Raw genomic sequence first — 21,736 nt, forward strand, 5'->3', positions numbered from 1 at the left:
CAAATTATAATTTAAATGTAAATTTCACCTTAGCCCTAATAACGGCTAGATAGGGTCTTGCATAAGTGCATTTGTTTCCCAAAATATCCTTTAAACTGTAAAGTATAAGACTAATATAGGTTGAGGAAAGTTCACCTCTAGTCATATTAGGCATTGGAGAATCCTAATCTCTTCCAACTCACCTTCATCGACTTCATTTGAATATAAACATCACAGATCATAACTAGTTATGATTCCATAACATGAGTTGAAGCATACTATGAAATGTGTATTTTTCGGGAAAGGAAAAGTTTGATGATTCATAATAAACAAACAAATAATTAAGTAAATCTAGACGACAAATCTCTTAACATATAACCGTTATGTGGCCCATAAACAGAATTGAAGTAGCTATTACATATTTTTATTTTGTATTATAGGCTTTTGATGAAAGAGCCAAATAATGAAGCAACAATTACATTTTGGGTTTTAAGAAGAAGTGTCTTATCTTGTCTATAAAAAGTATGTGATGCTTCATTGATTCACACGCCTTCAAAAAGACTAAGGCTAAAAGATTCATCTATTTTCTTTATTTGTTTTGTGAGTATATTAAGAATCTTAAGTTCTTGTTTCCTTTGCTTGTAATAAAAATGGTTGAAAATGAGAGTATGATTTCGTTTTATACTCTTTAATTAATTTTGTCTAAGAGTATTTTATTCTTACTTTGTATCAAGGACTAATGACAAAATAATGAATATATTTTGATATTCATGGTAAGAGTTCTAACAAAATCTACTTTTACTCTACTGGGGTCTAAACAAGTTAGGATCAATTTAGGAAAAGTCCATAATTCCTTTGCACATTTGCACCTCATGTGTCGTTTATGTGATTTCATCGATGATTTCTCTTTTCTTTCAATCAATAAAAAATTAATGAAACAGTAATTAAAATCTTCTTGTGGACTTTAGAGTAATTAATACAAGACCAGTCTGATTCAATTTGTTTTTTTTTTAATATTACAAGGGAATTAGACAAACCCAACCACCAGAATCAACCTAGTGATAAAATATTCATGTAATTTGCAAAAGGTTTTAAATTTAAATCTTCTTGTAGCAATTGTATTCGTAAAAGAGAAATAGGAATCAAGACAATGGATAAAAGGGAAATGAAGTAAAACTTTTCTCAACAATCAGTTAATCATAGAATAAAGTTTATATATAGAAGAAAAAATTTTAATTGTACTTTTGATCTTTTTAATTGTGTGCGATTTTGGTTTTCAAAATTTTTCGTATAGATTCAATTAAGTTTCTCTATTTTTTAAATAAACAAAATTGGTCATGTGAGTTTTTTTCTACTTAAAACTCTTAAGTTATTATTTTAATTAAAATATTTTAGGATTTATGATGGGATTTGGGTATGAAATAGTTTTAATCCAAAATAAAAAAAAATTATGAGTTTTGAAGAAATTTAGTAGAAGTATGAAGAATTTCATAAGACATGAGATTAAGGTTTGAGGGGGGATTTTTTTAGGTGAAATTTGATGTTTTAGTTGATGAATTTTGAGTAGAAGTCAATTTAATCGATTCAATTTGTATTAAAAAATCAAAATGAGATTATGAAAATTTTAGGTAAAAGAAAATCAACGAGGGACCAAATTTGATAACTTTTTTTTAAAAAAAATTAAGAACTTAACCCCACAATTTAAATTAGAGGTGTAAATGATACAATTATATGAGACTCATTTAATGATGAGAGAGAGGGGGGGTGGAATAGCAGGTGAATCATAGAACCTCATTTGAGTTCTTAAGCTCACTTTTGTAGGTCCTATGTATCACATCACATTTTAAGAACTTTTAAATATTTTTCCCCCAACGATAAATTGTTAAGAACCCAGTTATTTATTTATTTTGGATGAAATCTATAAGCTCACTCCATTTTTATTGTTTATTGTTGATCATGATTGAGAGCATGGTTCTTACAAGTTCTTGTAAAAGAACAGATTCTACAGCTAGAATTCATGTCACTAATCTTGAATATAAGAAATAAAGAAAAATAAGAACAACTTCTTAGAATAAGAATCCATTTAAGAACAAGCACCGGAGATGGCCTAAACCATTATTAAATTTGTGCATCACATTCTTACAGTATACTCCTTTTTTTTTTTTTTGTTAGCAAACAAAGCATGAATATATTAATTTAGATGTCTAAGGTACAAGTTATACTCAAGAGATACCAAAAAAGAATAGCCCTGGAATAGTGTCGGTTATTATGCATTTATGAACCATATATCCATAAATGTTGCATAACCGAAAACATGAACTATTTACATGTGGCTATCTAGCCATGTTCCACCAACCAAGATAAATGCTAACATTTCTATGTGTACCCAACCTGTATACCAGTAGTAAATGTATATCCCCCTAAAGCTATTGACCATTACCTCTATTTCAGGGTCTCAAGCATTAATTATGTGTCATGCCATTTTGTGCATTCAATCGATGGTTACCAAAGCAAGTCATCATTGCTTGTCTTTTAGTCACGTTTCCAAGACAAAAATTCACAAGCCACTTAAATTTTTCAAGCATGTATGTGGGACAATCGACCATTGCATGTATGACAAATGTTTAGCTTTGCCCAGAAATTTAAACCATGACCATGCAATCATTAGATATTCTTGTTGTAGCTGTTGAGTTTCTAAAGCTCCCCCTTAAAAAATAAACTTGTTTTTAGCCTTCCATAGGGTCCATGTGATTGCGCTCCATAACACATGTCTTGCTCTTCATTTTGTTATTGTTGTTGAGGGTAGTATGTGCTACTATAAGTGTTGAGATGGGTCTTGCGGAAGCATTGTGTTAACTCGTTGGTAAGTATATCAATTTGTCACAAGTAATAAAGTTAAAATAGAAGTCTAAGTGTCGAATAAGTGTATCAATTTGTCACAAGTAATAAAGTTAAAATAGAAGTCTAAGTGTCGAATAAATGTATCAATTTGTCACAAGTAATAAAGTTAAAATAGAAGTCTAAGTGTCGAATCCACGGGGACTTTAGTTGTAAGTGATGCAAACCCAATTATTGAACAATTAGAAGAGATTGAAGAGAAAAGGAATTGTAAGTGTGAAAATTTGAGTAATAGGAAAAGAAAACGATAACAAGAAAAATAAACAATAATTTAAATGCAAAAAGATGAAGTCAAAATATGATAATGTTGGGACCTAGCATGCCAAAACTACATGTAATGCAATGTTAATGATTTTCTCTATCTAATGCAATCCATGTTTCCACCTACATCTACTAAGATACTCTATCTTTGATTTTTTGCATGAAGAACCTAGTTTATTTATCCTTTTCGCCCATATTTCTTTGCAGAGATAAAAATAACAAACCACATTAAGATAAGAGATGCAAAAATTAGGCAAAACAAATATCAATCTATTTCTAGCAATGAATTTATTTAGATACCCTTCCCCAGTTCTTTAGAAAATAACAATTTTTCAATGCATTACACTCCAAACATTATATGGATGATCATGCTATAATAAACATAAATCACAAAGAAGAATAATAGAAATAAGATTGCATTAAATAGACAATGGAACAAAATTACATTACAAGAATTTGGCCTGCTAGGCTCCCAACAAGGGGGTTTAACCCCTCATAGCCATGAGAGACTTTATACTTCATGGGCTAATATAGATGGAAGAAGGGGTTGGATGACTAGAATAAAGGAAGAAAGGAATGGCTAAAAAAGGAGGATTTTCCCTAAGGGATAGGCTCAGGCTTTAGATAGCTCTAAGACTCAGTGTGTCATTTTCTTCTGCTTCCTACTCTTTTTATAGGTCTAAGGTAACTTACTTTTCACGTTGACTTCGTGCTTAGCACGGGTTTTCGTGCTAAGCGTGCCTTTGAGCTTCTTCATGGGTCTTCTTCACGCTAAGCCTAGGTTGCACGCTGAGCGAAACCACACGCTAAGCCTGAACTTGCCCACTAAGCGAGAGTGCGCACTAAGCCTGAATTGCGCACTGAGCGAGCTGTCTAATTCTTCCAATTCTTCTTCAAGGCTTTTTCTTCAGTTTTTGCATCAATTTTTCTCTAAAGCACTTGAAATCTTCTTCTTTTGACTTCTGCTAATAAAAAATTACAAAGATGTTAATTTCTTTATTATTTCATTAAAAACAATAGTAAAGTGAAGAAATAATCATTATTAGCCAAAATTGACTATCAAATTAACTTAAATTTCGCAGTTATCACACTGTTAAATAGCCTTCACCCTTGTACTATTCCTTCCATATCTTGCATGAAAACAACACATGTCCAGTTGTCTCTTGTGAGTCTCTATATCATGGGCATAATACATCTACACCTTCTTGTATGATGTTTCGGTTGAGAAGATTAATTCTAGATGGAAATTTGTTGAAAAACAATCTCCACATGAAAACACTAACTTTTGGTGTTATAGACATATTCCTAATTGTGTTGAAGATTTGACTATTTTCACTGTGGTAGAAGATGCTCTTGTATGATTGTGTAGGCTGATTTTGTAGTGTATATCTTTGTTGTTTCTGGTTTCCATTTCCAAATATCTAGTCCATGTTGTTTTGGTCCCTATAAACCAATCCTAGAGAACAAAAATTGCCACATGTGCAAATCATATTGGAACATTTCCCTCCTCTATGTAAATCTCCACACACACTCTTTCGCCATCCATTGTCCCATCTCGAAAATGATATAATCTTTTTATTCCGAGATAGAAAATAGCCTAGGGAACAAAAAGCAAAAAGGTACTTCTTCTTGTGACACCCTTTACCGTCACAAATGTAAATAAATAATAAAAGGAAATAAAATCATATAGAATTTATTTAAAAGTTTTTAAACACATAATAATAAAAGGAAAGAAAACCATGCATAATTAATTAATTTTTTTAAAACACATTTAATTTAAATTAATTCAAAAGGATAAAAGGTTCACGTCTACTTAGTGAAATCATAGTAGAAATTGTTCGAATAAAAGATAAAGTTATCCAGGCTCAAAACAAGGTCGCCCATTCTGAATTAATATATAAAAAAATAGAAAATATAACACAATTATATCATTCACGGAATTATAATATATGAAATAAAATCCTATGCCCCGATGTCACACTTATCAGAGCATATCCCTATCACAAGCTAAGTCTCTCCATCTCCAGCATAGAACTCATCATATGCTGGCTCACCTGAAACGAAATGGCAATCAACCCAAACACACACCGGAAGTGAGTTATCACATTCATATATAATAAAACACTAGAGCATGTGAAACATATAATACTTAGAGCTGAATTTATATAAACAACCTCACTTCACAAAATCACACTCACTCAAGTTCACACACTCCAAAAAATAAAATCAAATTACAATTGTTAACTCAAAGAAAGTCAAACACAAGCGTTATGCAACAAATACACTAGACTGAAGCCTACATGCAATGTGGTATCATTTTTCAGTGAAAAATCTCGTCGGGCGCCTAGGAGTACATGACGGGACATGCCTCACAATGGGTAAGTCAGGTCACTCTCACTAATTAGTGAAATCATAGGGAGACCAATCAGAGTCACTTTATTTTACGAGAATGCTCCAATCATATGGGATCAGCACAGACTTAAAGGAACACTCAAATCGGGTGTATTTACCCCCAAGGCCTAGACTCTAAGGAATCTGTCAGGGCCTCTCTCTCCTGATTCAGGTCTAACCTAGAAAATATTTTTTTAACACACAGACTCTACCTATAAACTATGCAATGCACACAACTACTCAATTGTTTTCAAAATCTCAATCATTTTCTAAAATTATTTTAACTCATCGTGCCTCAAGTAATTAAACTCGTCGGGTTCCCACTTGAAACCCATCACAACTCATCGCGCATTAATTCATCGCCCTTAAAGGGTCTTACAGTTGTGTAATTGCATAATTGCATAATTCATAACTCACAATTGCATACTTCAATTATACTCATATATTATGTTATACATTCATAGCAATATTTATAAGACACAACCCAATACATACACATCGACTTAAATAATTTTCAACATCATATCAAAACAACACTATAACATCTTCAATGTCAATTAATTAATAATATGAATTCTAGGTAGCATATAGGCACTAACCAAATCAAAACATTAACTATAAAATACTGATATGTACCTAAGTGTGGATTAATTAACTACTAAAAGATTTAACTAATAGGTAAGCATGTATTATGATTAATGAAAAATATCTAACTTCAAAGCGTATAAATATATTTACATGTAGTGAATATATATAAACATCACAATACAATTACATGAAATACCAAAATATATATATATGTAAAATAAAAGCAAAAACCGTATCGATAATATCACTGCTACACAACCGTTTACAAATTAATATTTCCAATTATTAACATGTATTATTGCACCTTGAAAGAAATGTTCACCTGCTACAATCCGTTTATCAATTTAATATGAAAAAAATCATTAACGTATTAAACATATATACTGCACCTTAACGTATCAATCTTTTTTTTAACCATTGCAATTCTGTTTAGACTATTAAAACATTTGAAAAGCAACTCTTATATCCATCTTCACACACAGTTAATTATTATAACCAAAGGACACAAGGGTGTGATGTTGCTTTAATGCCAAACTCAGAAAGTCCAGGCCATAAGAATCATTCATACAAAAAAAAATCCATTTGAGGTTTGGCCATTCACGTTAGGGGGATCATATATAAAAAGGAATTAACGCGTGTATATATATATATAATTTAAAAATTGAAATCAAAGATTGAAACATGTAAATGATTCACGTAAAATGAAAGCTGGAAACATATCTAAAAAAAACAAATTTTGCACGAGTGAAATTCGATCACAATGACAAGCGAAAAAATTAAAAAAAAAAAGAATTTAATTTCAGAAAAAAAAAAAGAAACAACCCAGAATTGATCCTCTAAGGATCCCTATACATGTTTCTTCTAATCCCTAAGTGTGAGTAATTCATCCCTTACATCGAGGTAGTCGCTCAAGCGTTCTCCGTTAACAATGATGACGTTTCTGATACTCTTTAGAGCTCCTCTTCCGATTGCTTTATTAGAATTTTTGTGCATCAGAAGAAGAAAAAAAGAACAGAATGTGTTTTTTTTTAAGTTGTTATGGATTAAAAGTTAATTTATATAATGAGGGAATTTATGACCTAATTTTATTTATTTATTTATTTAAAGGAAGTAAAGGGACGACACTTACACTTCTAACCAACCATGCTTCCAAAATTTAGTCTGTTCACCATCACCAACAGACCACTCCACATTGTCATCAAATCAAGTAACCTCACTTCTACTTCCATAAACAAGCCTTAGGGCTTCCGTTTAAGAAAACAAAAATTGTGCTTGATGACAAACAACCTCTAATCCAAGCCACCCATTTGTATCCAAAGCCTAGCCTTTTTAACATGTAAAAGAGAAAATCCCACCTCACCGAGTCATGGGCTTTTGCATAGTCAACCTTGAAGATTACACACTTTTTCTTTTTCCTTCTAGCTTTATCGACCACCTTGAATGCTGGCAAGGTACTATGGATGAGGTGCCTCCCTTCAAGGAAGGCACTTTGCCTTTGATCAATCACACCAGGCAAGACCACTTTGATTCTTCTTGCTAGGAGTTTTGTGATGATTTTGTAGAGAGAACGCACTAAAGAAATGGGTCTATATTCCCCTAGGCCATGTGGTTCATTCACTTTTGGGATAAGTGCAATGAATGACGCATTTGCCCCTCTAGAAAAGCACCCATGCATGTGTAATTCTTTCACAAAGAGCAAAATATCATTCTTCAATTGAGGCCAAAACTCTTTGAAGAACTTAAAGTTGAAAGTGTCCGATCCGGGTGCCTTTAAGCCCTCACAATCCCAAATTGCTTCCTTGATCTCTATCTGCTTGCATTAAGGAAGATCTTTGCTTATTGGATAAACACTTAAAAGGAATGTTCTCCAATCCAATATTGTCAAGTATCTCTCCACCAAAACTAAATTTTGAAGAAAAGAAGTTCTGAGTAATATCCTTTACCTCCCTTGGTTCTTCAACCCATCGTCCTTCGTGCTTTAGATCTTTTATCAAATTGAACCTCCTTCTAGCATTGACATAGGCATGATAGAACTTGGAATTGTAATCCCCATTTTGAATCCAATTGATCATTACCCTTTGTCTTAGCACTATTCGTTTTGTCTAGTCACCTCCCACCATTGGCCTTGCAATAAGAATCTTGATCGCAACTCTTCTTCATTAAGATCTCTTTCTTCTTTCTTCACAAATCAACTCTAAGTATCTCATCTTCTCCTGCAAAATCTTCATTTTTGCATTCAGGTCACCAAATTGGTTTTTGTTCCATGCCCGTATCTCCTTTTGAAGCAACTTCAACTTTTCTTTTAGCACAAAGGCTCCCCTCCCTATGACATTGAAATCCCTCCACTTCTCTTCCACAAATGTTTTAAAATCCCTATCTTCAAGCCAACAATTTAGAAACCTAAAAGGCCTAGGTCCCCAATCAAACAATTTAGAAACCTAAAATCCCTATCTGAGAACTTTTGTTTAAATGCTTGCAAGTTGCTCCTTTCCCACAAATCTAACCACTCCTTAGATACTAGCATATGGTCTATCCTTCTCATGGATTTTCCAATTGGTCTAGTCCAAGTAAATCTTCTACCAATCAAAGGTAGGTCTTCCAAACCCATATCTTCAATAAAACAATTGAAAACTTTCCTATCCAAATCACCATAGTTTTGTGAGGACTCACCTTTTCTTTCCGACAAGACTCTAATGTCGTTGAAATCACATAATAAGACCCATGCCTCCATCGTGTTTCTTCTTCTTTCGAACAAAATAGACTCCCACAACCTCTTCTTAGATGCTAGATCACATAGGGCATATATGTTAACCACAATAGGTATGTCTCCATTAGCCCAAATTCTTTCAAGACCTATAAAGCCATCACTAGAAAAAGATCTTTGGAGTGTGAAACATTCTTTTTGCCAAAGACAAAGTAAACCTCCCTCTGTATTACTTGCAGGATAGTTGATCCAACTCACATCATCCCTACCCCATAAAGCTTTACACAGGTTACTTGATACTTCTTGCTGCTTTGTCTCTTGCATGCATAGCAAATCTAGTTTCTCTTCCTTTACCATGTTTCTAATAGATCTCCACTTGCCGCACCACCCTAGATCTCTTACGTTGTGAGTTGCAATCTTCATTAACAACTAGATTAATCTCCTTCATGATGGGCCAGCTTCCTGCTTGGTCTTCATTGCCTCAGCTTCTCTTTTATCCAATTCCATGAAACGTTTAACAATGTTTTCATAGCTTCCATCAAAGGTGATACCCAACTTTTGAGCCATATCCCAAATCTGTTCTGCCTTTATCATTTTTTTTTCTTCCACCAAAGTAAGCTTTTCTTATTGTCTTAAAGTTCCTCCCTAATAGAGTCACAGAAAGATAATGACTCCATTCTTTTGTTTTTTCTTCTTAGCTTGATACCCACGCTTCTTTTGTTGTGTTTGTGTTCCCCTGATGTTGTCTTGTTGTCACTCTGTAAGGCAAAACCATGCCCATGAGAAATATCATCGACCTTGGCTTGTAATTGTGAGTCTGTTATAGGTTCGGGCCCAAACTCATATATCCTCCCCTGTGAAGTATTTTCTAGATGCACTTGCTCTTCTCTATAAGCAGAACATTCTCCAAAAAGTGGTTGTCCCACGTTGTTTTCAACGTGGTAATTAAGGCCTAATTCAAAGGATCCTTTTTCCAACCAACGGGTCCCACTGTACTCACCAATTGGTTATGCACCGTTGGTTACCATGTTGTTTATGCACCGTTGGTTATGCACCGTGGTAATTAAGGCCTAATTTAGAGGTTATGCACCGTTGGTTACCATGTTGTTTTAGAGTTGCTGGTCTAAAACTATGACCATTGGACAAAGCATTTTTCCTTCTATCTTCCTCAAACTGAGATGTCGTTGGCCCTTTTCTCACTATGCTTCGGCCACCGTCTAGATCATCCGTTGATTTTATGGACATATCATCATCTTCTTCCCTTTCGCCAACCATGGAGTCTACCATTTCCCATGTTTTGCACAAGCAATCCTTCTTTCATAGCCCATCTTCCTCCTCCATTCTAAACTAGTATTATAAGTGTCCATTGATCCGGATGATGTTTGAGTATTTAACACTTGTGACTAACGAGGCTTTGATAAGGATTCTGGCCCTGTTTGTTCTAGTAAGGTCCTTAGTGGCGTCATCCATGCCAACAAATTTGCCCATTGTTGTTGTGATTTGTCTAAAGCAAGCATCACTCCATAGTTCAATGGGTATACCATATAGGTGAATCCATACCAGCCTTCTTTCCAAGAGTGCAGCCTAACTATTAGCTGTAGCTTCCATGGCTCCTCAAGTGATGATTTAATTGGATTCTCAAGTGATGTTGAAGCATCAAGAATAGCTTATATCTTGGCTAAAGTTGTATTGTTTGGCAATCAGTAAATATATGCCAAGATGCTATACTCTAATCAAAAGAGAACTTGCAGGGTTACAATCGTAAAATCCAGTACTAGTGTCGTAAATATGCAATATGATAATTAAAATATATTATTGCTAAACAGGTAATAACTTTAAAGTTTTACTTGTAAAGTTCTCAACAAACAATAATTCAATTAAATATAGTTTAAGAGTCAGTTTGAAAGACTTTTATTCTTTTATTCCTTCTACAATTTGGTATCTTTTAAAAAGTATAGGATCGGAAAAACTTTTATGAAACCCACCCATGTTTTAGATCCTTCCAATATTAGACAGAATCACAAGAAAAAAATGCCTCTTATAGTTAAAAGACTAAATACCTTCATTTTTGCATACTCCACTTCAGTCACTCAATTTTTTTCTTAAATATTTTTAGTCACTCAATTTTTTAAATATTTTTAGTCTCTAAATTAAAATTTATATATTTTACTCTCATAAATTTACGAAACATTTTTTTAGTCTCTCTTATGATAAAAAATCATCACAAAATTATTCATTCAAACTGTTAAAAATCAATTAGGAGAGACTACAAATATTTGAGAGTGAAACATAACTAAACCTTTTTTTATCAAGAATATCATGTCATTTTATATACACTCTTATCTTTCCTTGTTATCTTTTTTCCTATCAAACCTACTAAATCATCTAACTTTTCACTCATTTTTTCCCTAAACCAATCATAGTATCAGGGTTCATTTTAAATTAAAACAAAGAAGTGCCTTAAAAATAAGATACATGAAAAGTTTAAATAATAACCGATACTAATTTCCTACTATTATTTAATAAAGTGAAAAACAAATAAAAAAAACTTTCTAGATTCATATAGTAGCAAAGTATTAATATGAATCAATATGCCTAAGACTTCAACCATCATAGCACTTAATGACTTAAACCTCACGTGACACACACCGCACTATCTGTATTACTGTATATATGCTTGTAAACTTAGATTATATTATTGTCCATAAAAATGTTATAGGCTCCAAAGTGCATCTTACCCTATCAATAAAATCTAATTCAATTTGTTGAACAGGATTCATGAGTTACTATAAACTCATACTATTTTTTATTCCTACGGATAAAAAAAATAATATTTTCTCATGAACACTTATAAAACACACACCACGAAACAAGTTCAGTTTAGTTAGTAATGTCTTTCTAATATACCAAAAGAGAACGTATAAATACATACACCATGGAGCCTTATGTGCAACCAACCACAAACCATTAAGCAGGAAATGAAACTAAAGAGAGGTAAATACCCCCTCAAATAAAAGCTGATTTCTGAAATACAATGAACAGCTATAACCTAAAAATACAGATACACTATTTCTACATTTTTCCCTTCAACAGCTTCTATCTATCATACACCTATATAATCAAATTATTGAGACTATTTTAAAACCACAAAAGCTTAAAGAAAAATGTTGCACCACACCAGCAGTTGGCAGAGTAGAAAAATCATAGCATTTAATGTTTATAGCATCACAACTAGGCTTCAAGAGGAATTCATTGTCAAAAGACACCAGCTTCCATTGAACTCATTCAGAGCACAAGATTCAATGATCATCGGTGTTTAAGGGAGTCAGGCATGAAAGAAGTCCACTAATGGGGCTGTGAAATGCTTCACTCCCTTGGCCTGGCAAGCCACAAAGAACTCAGCGCTCTCAGCCGTGAGAAATAATCACTGATGGCAAGAAGAGCACGAGCCGATTGCCTGGTCGTTAATATTCGAAGCATTTGTTGTAATGTCTGCTGCCGCAGATTGTCAGCCTAGTAACACGAAAGAATGAGCTGAAGATTAATAATTTTGATGAGTGAATCCATCATGTCTGGAATAGTTTAGGTTCAGTTTTTTGTGCATGCACATCATCAGTTGCTTTTAGGCTCTCATTTAAAGCATCTTCCACCTAAGGCAGGCAACTATGCAATAAACAGTTTTATATGTTCCATCATTCTAATCTCTATTTCTATTCACATTATTCTTTTTTTTTTTATATCATGGAGTTTGTCAATTAGTGGTGTTTGACACAGCATGTATTTTTTTTTTGCTCAGCAAAATAGACAATTCTTTTACAAAATAGACAATTCTTTTCGAAGCTGAAAAATAATCTCTCTTTTATTGAAAAGAAATTGCTTAAAAAAAAAGGGAAATTCCATGTAAACCTAACAAGTTATCAAGTTCAATTACATACTTGGTCAATGTAACATATAATAAGATTTGGCATGTCATTCTATTCATTAATATGATATGCCGACAAAATAAATTCCCATTGGGTGTTGATGTAAAATATTTTACAGTGAGAGTGCATATAAATTAAACTCAGATAATTCAAAGCTTCCTGAGTTCTCTTTATTTCAAAAAGATGGAAGTTGAGAAAACAGAATTAGACCGGAAAATGAGCGTACCTGGTGAAGAAACCCCTCAAGTGTACCAAGCTTTCCCATGGCCATAGCCATTTGCCCCATGTAATTTGCCACATTTCCCGAGGAGCCTGATGAGCTGGGCGAACCATTAGCCAATGTCTCAGATAGTGATTGCTGCAATGCATCCATCCCTTGGGAAAGAGCATCTTCAGTCTGCTGGGATGATTGCTGCAAGTTGTAGATGCCCATCAATTGTTGCTCGGCTAAAGGCTCCAACTGACTTAGAAGAAGCTGCAACAGTTTCAATCCAATCTTAGACAGCATAACGTGATAAAAGTCTATGAACTTTAAAACTCAACAACAGAATCAATTATCGTAAACACAAAACGGTTAAAACTGATATTTCTTCAATTGGAAAGTTCCGAAACTATATCTTGAATTTAGGTTTCAATAATGTCAAGAAAAAAGGTCCTATCTATTTTGATTCTTTTGTTGCTTTTCTCACTTTATATTGTTGGGAAGCATGGAATGCAATCAATGTTCAACCAGATATTAGTGAAGCAATTTTCAAACCAGAAAAAACATTTACAAAACATAGATAAGAGAAACTTCTCACCTTGAGGAGTTCGGATGACCGAAAGCCTCCAATCCACATGAAACACCTCTCAGCTGGAGTCTTCCACATTCCTGACAGAATGTGGAAAACATCAGCTTTTGCTGCAATACCTTTCAGTCTGAAGATATCATCAAACTGCGTCATGAAATTGTCAACAATGGTTCGAAGTTCAATATCTCCAGCATGAGAATTTATTGCAGCCCTTAGCTCATTGGTTTGTCTATTATGCTCTTCTAACCATCGTGCGTACTCTACATCAAATGCCATAGCGCCTGTACAACAAGATTATTAAATTGATTTAGGATTTGAAACAGAGCACAAACTTTTGCAAAACCCTGCCCATGACCATCCATGCTACTGAGTACCATGTTGTCAGAGTTCAAAAATCACATAATAGGCTTGCATCACGTATGATGCAATCAATCACAGCAAATAACACCAAGCTCTATGGTGTATCAGAAGAATGCAGTACTTCAGTGCAACTGAAATGATGCAAGATGCAACCAAATAACCAATGTTTGTCAATGAAAAATATGAACCAACGTAAATGGAATCCAACTTAGAGATGGTACTATATCTTTACAGGAACTTTGGTTTGTTTCACGAAAAAGAATAATATCAGAGAACTAGATGAAGCACTTAAATCAACCATAAATATTTTAGCATGTAGAAATTCCATGTTGGTTAGGGACAGCAACTCAATAGAGGTGCCTTTATCAGGTTTCTGCCAAATTGCCAATGCAAAATTTACATATACACTAATTTCGGGATGCACATATTGTTAATTGAATGTCAAACCAAGTGTCAATCGTTTTTGCACTGACTATGGATTATTATTATCAGCCTCAAAACATCCCCTAAAACTACTCCAATATGTTTAACCCTCAAAACATACAATCGGAGGTACACAATGTTTAAGTACCATTTCCACTCATTGACTGTGCCTGATCTCCAGTACTTGAAATAAATATTCCCTGGAAAAGATTAATAACCAAATTGTAACACATTAATGTAGTAATAAAATCCGACTAAAGAAAGATGAAAAAAAGGGGACTTCAAGGATAGCTGGATAGGTATCAAATTTTGAACGGAAACAATAAATATAAGTACAAAACCAAACCTGCTGGCGAGATCGCTGGAGCTCCTGCTCAAGTTGGGTCAGTTTCAACCTACTGCTCTCTAATTGTTGCACATATGCCTGAATGAATAGAAACAAGGATTTAAAAAAGAAGTTCAGAAATATTTATAAAACATGATAAGTTGTTGGGTCTCAATAATATGACATATTGAACAACTAACCAAGTTATATCACAATAATTTTCCAAGTTCATCTAAAATTAACAGAAAAGGCCTTACCTTTTTCCTCAGTCGGCTTTTCCTGGCAGCCTCACGATTTTGAGCAAGCCGTCTTAATGTCTGAATGAAAAATAAAAAAAGAAAAATTAATGCATAGTAACAAAAGGCTTATGCCATTTGAACACAATTACTGCATACAACCTTTTGATCTGATTTATCTTTTGATCCACTGGATTCATCCCTTTCAGGCTGCCAAACAACAAAGAAGCATCATATTTTAGAGTACAAATAAGCACGCTTTTGTCTGTATGATAAAATTTAACATTTGGAAGGATAAATTATTCTTAATGTCAAAACTCTAGAGGCATAACCAGAAGTAATTAAATTGATGAATTCTTTAAATCCAAGATGCAGAATAAACTGTATTATGAAAGTAAAATATTACCCTTTGATTTTTGTCTTCTGTATCATCTGTTGAAGTATCAGTCCTAGGGCTAGCATCAGCCATGTTGGTCTCTCCCCAGTTCTCACGACCAGCAGATGTCGAAGCCAGAGTTGGTTGCGAATCTTTTTGGAATACCAGTGCCTGAGATGCAGCAATAGCAGCAGAGAGGTTTATATCCGATGTTGCAATTGACTGCATCTTACATGTAAGAGAAGAGTGTGAAATGTTGGAATACATTATATGTTGTTACCTATTGATTCTTGGAAGCACATAAGCACATAAATAAGATAAGAAATTACCTTATTTAAAGCACCAAATTGAATATCAGCACCTAGAGCTTGGCTATTTGATTTCATTTGATTAAACATCGGATCTGAAAGATAATATAAAAACAAAAGAGTAAATAGAGGTTTATAAGGTGCAAACATGGGGATGACAATTCTAATATCATGCATTCCTATCAGTATTTATTCAGTTTTTTATATAAACACTAAACAGTTTCCTGAGGAAAATCAAACATTAGTGGTTTAAAGTCTAGTTATTTTATTCCAACAACAATCCTACATCTTCTACTTGCTTTTGAAGGGTCATACTAGAGGAAACACACCTTTCTTCGGGAAAATGTGGAAAATAAAGGCTTTAAGGTAGAAATAAGATGAAGGCTCATTTAAAAGCATTTATACCAGTAGTTTATGGGAAGAACTGGAAAGAATATCATATTATTCCTCTATTGGTATAACAATTCAATTTGGCATAGAAGCCAAACAAAAGAATCATGAGTACTGGTTGATAGAGTGCACGCAGAATACTACATAAAGTGAGTAGCGTCTTTCATAGAAATAGAGATATTACCCCCAAACGATAGAAATAGAATGGAAGGCGTATGTTAGGAGCAAGTTACAAACAAGTGCAATCATTCGGAAAGGATATGACTCTGTTTTAAATACACAAAATTGGCAAGCACAACAATACAAGGAGTGGGAGTATGAGACATGATATTAAATTCATAATACAGAAACAATAAATACCACACAAAAAAAAGGAGTCCAACTATTATAGATCAAAACATGAGCAACATACTTCTGCTAAGATTAATGGTATCTTCAACACGAAATCCAAGAGATTGCTCCAGGGTTCCAAATTCAGAAATACGGGAAGGATGAGCATTAGTTGCTTCCATGGCCCTGAAACCAAAATCATGACAACATGTTAAAAAAAATAACAATGCATATCCAATCATCCAGGCAAGGCCGAGAAAGTCCATGTTCCCAATCCCAAGCTAAAGAAAAGTCCAACTTGCACACTCAAGATCTAGCAACAAATCAATGAGAAAATTCAAACACAAAAGGTCATAGTAAACTTTTAAGCAAATCTGAAGCCACCAAGAAAGGAAAAACAAGAGCCAACAGTACAGGGCTGTATAGTTCAGCATAATGAAGTGAACAGGAGGATTTGTCTCCACTCTAGAATAAAGAATCCCCAATAAATAGAAAAAATTAAATATAAAAAACTTTTAATTATTTCCCCCCTCCACACTTTCCTTTGCAATCTTGCAACAGATAGGGCCTAATTCCACAGCAATACAGAACAGTTCCCCAACAACATGAATAGTTTCAATTAGTTACATAAAGAATAATACTAGACTTACAAATATTGATTGACACCATATAAACAATCTACCCACATGTGAATCATAAAACAAAACAAAATGGAGATATAAGATTGGTTGGGTGGTTAAGAAAGAAGGGAAGGGGGGAAAGGTCGCGGGTTCGATCCGTTTTGCTAATAAAAACTAACAAACAAACAATTAACATTTGCTGATAAAAAGTAAAAATAAAACACAACAAAACAAGATCCCAGAAAACTATAATAAGACCAATATAGAAACAAAGTATACAATAAACAACATAAGGGTCCTCTGAAAAGTTTACATGGAATTGGAAGAAGAAGGCAATGGAGGAGCGTAGCTTGGCATCCCGTTCAGAACCTTGTCAGTGTCCTTAGTGTTAACGTTTACTGTTCTACTTCTGCTACCCATCAATAACCATGCTCAGCACAACGATCATCTTATCTCTTCAGAAACTTTATTAGCCCCAAAAGTCCCTGAATCCATTTCACAAAGCACACGACTACTTCAGTCAAACCTACCACAAAAGAAAAACTTAAAAACAAAAAACAAAAAACTCAAGCACACAAAATTATCAACAAGAAAACCACAATTTAACAAGCTTCTAAAAGGCAAGCTCAGGAAACAAGAATCAAGACAAAACAGCCCCAAAACTTGGTGTTATAACATTGGCACCAAAATATGTGTTGGAAAAACAGAAAGAAAAAAAAAACTACAGGACAGCATCACTTTCACCCGTTTGAAACAAAGACAAAATTTTGGAACTCAAAACCAAAACCTCTGCAGCATCAAAATGAAAATAAAAGGTCCACCTTATAAAAACAAAGCTGAACAACATAAACTTGCAAAAGGGAAGCACATGAAATTTGACATCCAAAAGGGTAAAAATAAATAAATAAATAAATAAATAAGCGATCTTGCACAACCTGGTCGCATGAAAATCGAAAATAAATGAACTTTCCACGGATTCAAGCAACACCCAGAAGAAGAAACCGATAGAATAATGGCCCTGCAAACCCTAACCAGTGGCAAGTTGACGATAAATACCAAGACTTTTTGACTTTTTTGATTGAAGGGAAATGGCACTTTAATATTTTATTATAATAATATAGTGATGTTACACAGTACAATTTCATCTCTAACCCTGGGGAAATTTTATAAGCTTTTTTTTTGTTTGGTTTTTTTAATTATTTATTCGGTTATTGTTGCTTATGATTGAAAACAATTTATATGGTTTTATTACCACACACACCACACACTCAAAGAGGAGCATCATGCATGTGTCATCAAGTTGATCTTTTTGGTGTAATTATAAATATTTTATGTATGGAGAGAGAGTGGAAGAAGCGTGACGTTCAGACCATTCCAATTTCTTGCATACGGTCCTTTTCGTCTGAAACTATCGTCCATCGGAAAAAAAGAGAAAAAAAACTTGCCCTTTTAAATTCTTCAAATTTCAGTTAACTTTACCGGCTTTTTGTATTTTTGTTTCCTTCTTTCTTTTTACCCTCCTGCGTTGGTGTTTTCATCACTATGCCATACTAGTACTAGTACTACTACACAGCACATTTTTTATAGGATATCATCAATAAACTAATCTTATATTTTTATAAATTTATTCTTTCTTGGTGGAAACTTAAATGGTGGTGTAATAGTGTGTTTGAATAACCAAATGAGAATCAATTCTAGTCCATAGAATTATGACGACAAAATTGAAACAACTATTTGTTATTTTATTTTATTTTCACCGTAACTTTTTAATTATGATAGAAGTGAATCTAAATCAAACATGCTATAAAATAGGTTTAATTATACATTTGATTTCTTGATTATAATTTAAGATTCAATATGTTTCCTCAATTGTTAAAAGATTTAATTTGATCCCTCAATTGTTTAAAATGCGACAATTATATCATTTTTATCAATTATGTAACGTTGACTAACGACATGTTTCTCTTGTCACTTCGGACTATGTCTCTGTCTTTCTTGTCCCTTCTCCTTTGCCATTTCGACCTCCACAACGCTACCCCCACCAGGTTCTCCTCACCCTCCCTTTACAACATAACCTCCACTTCTCCTTCCAGGACTTCCTTGCCCTTCACAATGCCATCCTCAATGAGAAACTTCAAGTGGGATAATCATTTCATTCTCCTTCATTGCAAGTTAGATTTGAATGTTTGGGAGTCAGATCTACTCGTTGATGAGGTGGCGTAGCGGCAGTGATGGCAGAGCCCACAATAGTGGGGCCGATTCATCCTTCTCTCAGACCTTAGTGCAATTCTTTAAAGTTCATCGAGATCTCTGTTGGACAAGTGACCTCAACAACTTAAGAGGGGGAGGGTGAATTAAGTCTTACAAAATTTTTCACTAACAAACTTTTAACCCCCTTTTAAATGATAGGCTCAGAATGCATAAGAAGAAGCAACAATCAATTTAATAATGTTCTTTAAACGTGCAAGACAAGATTGATTGCAATAAAATAAGGGAAGAGAGAATTGCAAACTCAATTTATAATGGTTCGGCCACTTCTCGTGCTTACGTCCAGTCCTCAAGCAATCCTTTACAGACTTTGAACACACCTTGAGATCCCTCACCCTTGTGTTCAAGATTCTCCAAGAGACAACCAGTCTTTTGATTCTAATTCTCACAATCCAAGAGACAGTTAGTCTCTTGATTACAACTGAGTTTTTGAGATGAACAGAAAGATTTCTCTCTTTTAGAGTAGATGATACAAATAGAAAATCCTAGAGGAATTTCTCTTTTAGAGATGATAATATAAATTGAAGTTCCTAGATGAATCCTCAATAGATTTACAAGTGTTTTCCCAATAGTTGTTGAGAGAGCATTTGACAATTATGTTCTCTTAGAACATCTATTTCTTGCTTTTCGAAGTCACACACACACATATATATAGGTCCATTGTGTCTTTTCAAAATGGTTTGAAAAGATGTATCTTTTCAAAAAGTTTTTTTTTGTAATCACTAAGAGACTCTTTTAACAAAGATAGACTAAGACTTATCTTTCTTCTTAATCTTTGTTTTCTTGGTCTTGATTTAATCTTGACGTAATCTCTGTTTGCTTAACCTTGAATGTTTCTTGAAGCAATTTTGTTTGACTATACTTTGGCATCATCAAAAACCTGTATTCATACATTCATTTAAATCATTGTTTGACTATAGGTTTGGAGCCCGCGATTGTGATGCTTGGTTCGATGTGGGTTTGGAGTAGAGGAACATGGTGGGCGAGTTGGTTTCTAAGTTGATTCAATACTCGCCCAATCTTGCGAGAGTCCCATTATTGGTAATGGTGGAGGTGGCGCACTTCACGTGAGGGTGGGGGGTGCTGGTGGTGGTGTGCGACGCAGTGATGGGTGGGTATAGCGTGGGTGCAATGTTCCTTCTCCTTCAGGTCGAGCCCCCACCTTCTCATCACCATGAGGAACTCCTCCATCCGTGGCCTCTCCATGGCAAGGCACTTCTTCAATATGTCATTGTGTCATTTTGGAAGTGAGTTTCAAATTTGAAACTTAATTAGTGTATTGTTTATTGATTTGGTAGGAGGAGTTGTTGATGTTAAGGTATTGATTTGGGGGTGGGTGGTTAGATTCATATTGAAACTAATTTGGGATGATCAGATTATTTTTTAAAATTATAATAAATAAAATGGCAACTATAAATCGTCACTTTTTTAAAACTATACATATGAGTGTTTTAATAATAAATACTAAATATAGTGAAGATTTTTAACCGTCATTATTTGCAACTTGAAACCACAATAATTTACAACTTAACAACATTGGTTGTAATTTGATGAAAATGATATAATTGTTACATTTTAAATAATTGAGCAACCAAATTGAACCTATAAATAATTGAATTGAGAAATCAAATTGAACCTTAAATTATAATTAAGATATTAAATGTATAATTAAGCCTACAAAATATAAAGCAGAGTGTAAGATTAAAGAAGAGGACCAATAAGAAAATATCTCTCAATTATTATTATTTTTATTTTTAAAATACTTATTCCAAAAATATTTTTCAAAATTAATTGTTGAGTAGTGAGGAATTGTTTTTTCTTAAATTGATTTTAAACCAAAAAGAATGAGAAGGGAATCATATAAACTCTAACTATATGGTTTTATCTTTTTGGGCTCTTAGAATAAAGTTTCTTATGTTATTAATTAATTAGAAATTGTCTATTTTTAAAACAATTATTGTTAAATTTAATAAACTTACTACACATATCTATATGGGATTAAATAATAGTATAAAAAATACGTAATTATATAATAGTATGCAATTAAAGAGGACACACATTTCACTTACATAATATTTTTTGAAGATGCAAATGTTAGTGATCATTATTGTCACTCAACCGCCATCATCTCCATTGTTACTCCCATTGTCGTTGTGTCTGCACTATTCCACTCCCACCATCATCATTTTATTATTATTGTTGTTATCATCACCACTTATATTATCATTGTTATTCCTTCCACCTCTGTCTCCATTGTCAACACCACTATTTCACTCTCTCAATTGTTATTCTGTCTCATTGTCACCGCCAACGTCATTATTACTATCACCATTGTAACGCTTTTTTAAAAATTAAAACAAAAAATAAACAAAAACTAAATTAAAATTAAATTAAATTTTAAAAAAATTCAAAATTAAAAACGTGCAACCAGTCTGAATGAAACCTTAATTTAGTTACTTTCAAAACTAGTCATTCTTAACCTTAATGTCAATATATAGAAGTAGAACCCCTATGAGCTTAAGGAAAATGTGGTATGCTATTTTTTTGAAAGTGAAACAAAATGTA

General features: G+C 33.6%; 1 protein-coding gene across 5 annotated transcripts; it reads right to left on the reverse strand.

The window, feature by feature from the left end:
• Positions 1-11,800: 11,800 nt before the first annotated feature.
• TGA04 (bZIP transcription factor 4) lies at positions 11,801-18,118 on the reverse strand. 5 transcript variants are annotated; one of them, XM_006576719.4, is made up of 12 exons: positions 17,839-18,118; positions 17,217-17,388; positions 16,366-16,469; positions 15,585-15,658; positions 15,286-15,426; positions 15,042-15,089; positions 14,901-14,960; positions 14,665-14,742; positions 14,467-14,518; positions 13,545-13,816; positions 12,971-13,219; positions 11,801-12,334 (listed from the first exon to the last, which is right to left on the reverse strand). In XM_006576719.4, exons 2-12 carry the CDS (start codon positions 17,321-17,323, stop codon positions 12,188-12,190), a joined length of 1,332 nt encoding a protein of 443 aa, XP_006576782.1. In that variant the 5' UTR covers positions 17,324-17,388; positions 17,839-18,118; the 3' UTR covers positions 11,801-12,187. The 5 variants fall into 5 exon arrangements, with proteins under 5 accessions (XP_006576782.1, XP_040869951.1, XP_040869949.1 ...); XM_041014017.1 differs by having other exon boundaries at positions 17,217-17,429; positions 17,839-18,048; XM_041014015.1 differs by having other exon boundaries at positions 15,286-15,477; positions 17,217-17,429; positions 17,839-18,045.
• Between the last annotated feature and the right edge of the window lie 3,618 nt (positions 18,119-21,736).

This window comes from Glycine max, chromosome 3, assembly GCF_000004515.6.
Source record: "Glycine max cultivar Williams 82 chromosome 3, Glycine_max_v4.0, whole genome shotgun sequence".
Taxonomy (NCBI): Eukaryota; Viridiplantae; Streptophyta; class Magnoliopsida; order Fabales; family Fabaceae; genus Glycine; species Glycine max.

Coding starts and splice junctions, on each gene's coding strand:
- TGA04 (XM_041014015.1), bottom strand. CDS start 17,323: ATGGGTAGCAGAAGTAGAACAGTAAACGTTAACACTAAGGACACTGAC. Junction 15,659..16,365: donor TACCATTAATCTTAGCAGAA/GTATGTTGCTCA, acceptor ATTATCTTTCAG/ATCCGATGTTTAATCAAATG. Junction 13,817..14,466: donor ACAGTCAATGAGTGGAAATG/GTACTTAAACAT, acceptor CTTGTTGTACAG/GCGCTATGGCATTTGATGTA.